General features: G+C 35.6%; 1 protein-coding gene across 1 annotated transcript; it reads left to right on the top strand.

Annotated features, from left to right (window-relative positions):
• Positions 1 to 1,059: 1,059 nt before the first annotated feature.
• Positions 1,060 to 1,500, top strand: LOC122797307 (cytoglobin-1-like). The gene has a single exon (XM_044066135.1). The coding sequence runs from the start codon at positions 1,074 to 1,076 to the stop codon at positions 1,434 to 1,436; it is 363 nt and encodes a 120-aa protein (XP_043922070.1). The 5' UTR covers positions 1,060 to 1,073; the 3' UTR covers positions 1,437 to 1,500.
• The last annotated feature ends 679 nt before the right edge of the window (positions 1,501 to 2,179 follow it).

Here is a 2,179-nt window from a genome sequence, read left to right as displayed (position 1 = left end):
GAGAAATGGAATATAATGGTTAGTGAAAGAAATGCATGAATTACTGGATTTAGGAAACATGCTTATAACAGTTAAATCACAATATATCTGCAACCTCAAAATAACTAGCAAGCAAAAAGTTTAAGTGGTAAGTGTACATGGCAACAAGAAGGAATACCATCCACACTAAGAACCATACCAAACTCAGAAAACTTCAAAACTCAGCTATTCAAACACCTGCCCACTAAATGGAAATGTGCCTGCCTTCACCCAACCTAATCAAAGGGGGTTTTCGCTCTGGTTCCCAAGCTCTACAACTCTCATAGTTATCTTCCTATGAGCCTATCTAAGCTCTCAATTTCTATAGCTTCTCTCTAACCTCTCACCTCCTACAGCTACCCTCACACAGCCCAACTTTGTAAATATTGTAAATAGCATTCTACTGTTGATGTGTGTATGTAAAGCGTATTTGCATTTTCTTAAAGAGTTTGTATGTAAACTGTTTCCACACCTAACCCATATCTGTTTTCCTCAAATGAAACTGTGTGATCCCTACCTTCAAGCTTAATGAATTTGTTAACTATGCATGATATTGAATGCATTTATGAGTAACTATTCTACATAAGATCTTTAATATTAACTATCATTTGTATCTAAATTGTATAATGCATCTTGGAGCTTTTCTCCCTGGGCCTCCACTGAAAATGGGTCAATTTGGCTCAGTGGACTTCCCCAGTAATCAAATTGCAAATAAATAAAATAAAATAACACAGGTAGAACTGTAGAAGTTCTCATGTAAAGTGTTACACCCTGTAGATCTGGTGAATATTTTAATTTGTGATATAACTGGCCAAGATTTTTAAAGTTTATAAACTATGAAAATTAAAGGTGGGAATGTTTAACTAAATATAAGGCTAGAAATACATACACCCTGTAAAGAAAAGTGCATAGAATGGGAAAACACAAAAGAGGATAAGATTTGTCTCTGGATGGAGAAATGTAATACTGACTCTTGTCAAAAGATTCTTGTTTTTTTGTAATAATAATAATAATAATAATAATAATAATAATAATAAGCAATTGTATTAAGCAGAATGTTCAAAGAGCACCCACATACTGTGAGCTACTTCACAAACTTCAAAGAACTACAGTCCATTGCAGGAACTGCATCAGTTACAGAACTTGAAGGCCTATCAGACGTTTGCACCCATGGCAAGAAAGTTTTATTTGCTCTGAATGATATGGTACAGCAAGTGGACAACATGGATGCTTTAAAAGCTATCATTGAGCCTTTAGGCAAGAAGCATGCTGTGGAACTGAAAGTGGATGTAAAGGAGTTAGAAATACTTTGTAGAATTCTGCTGGAACTCATGGCTGAAAAATGTGGTGAAGATGCCAAAACAGACTTCAAAAAAGTGACAGATGTTGTGTGTGAACAAATCAAGTCTACTTATTGAGACTGCTGCATTTGATACACAAATGGATAATAAAATAATGAAACCTCAAAAAAAAAAAAAAAAAGGGTTGGGAGGGTGGCCTAATGGTTAAGGTGTTTGCCTCACAAACACAAGGTGCAGGGTTTGAGTCTCACAAGGGATAATTGGCTAAGCTTAAAATGGCTCACAAGGGCAGTTAGCTTAGTACTACTCTATGAACCTATGAACCTATAATAATAATCAGTGCTGGGACTGATAAAGAAGGTAATTGTTGCCAAAAAACAACAGTTGTCAAAGTAGAAAAGGAAGTTAGTGTGGAACCTGACTAAGAAGGAGCTATAGTTAAGAATACTTTAAAAAACATGCATGTAAAATTTGAGAAAGAAACAGATGAATCTCATGTGGAAGAAAGGAGGAAAGGGGAACCTGAAAACAGTTCTCATCTTCTTCGTGCAGCACCTATACATGCAGCCAATAAGGAACAGAAGAAGAACTCTAAGGGTAAGGAAAATAAGAAAAATACTGAAGGAGGGAAAGGGATACTGTCAGCATGAGTGATAGAAGAAAATTATTTTCATGAGCTGATTTTTATAGGAGACGATTAGACAATGGGGAAAAGCCTGTAGCTTTATTTATATGGAAAGACTCCACATCCTCTGCTTCAGATCAGAATAATGATGAAAAAAATGCTGATTTGACTGTCTTACAGGTAAGTCATGTAAGCTTTAAAAAGTCTTAGTGGGAAGACAATACATGGCATAAAG

The sequence above is a fragment of the Protopterus annectens genome, chromosome 3.part0, assembly GCF_019279795.1.
Source record: "Protopterus annectens isolate FY-2018-M chromosome 3.part0, PAN1.0, whole genome shotgun sequence".
NCBI lineage: Eukaryota > Metazoa > Chordata > Ceratodontiformes > Protopteridae > Protopterus > Protopterus annectens.
This window is presented reverse-complemented; position numbering and strand designations above follow the sequence as displayed.

Coding starts and splice junctions, on each gene's coding strand:
- LOC122797307 (XM_044066135.1), top strand. CDS start 1,074: ATGTTCAAAGAGCACCCACATACTGTGAGCTACTTCACAAACTTCAAA.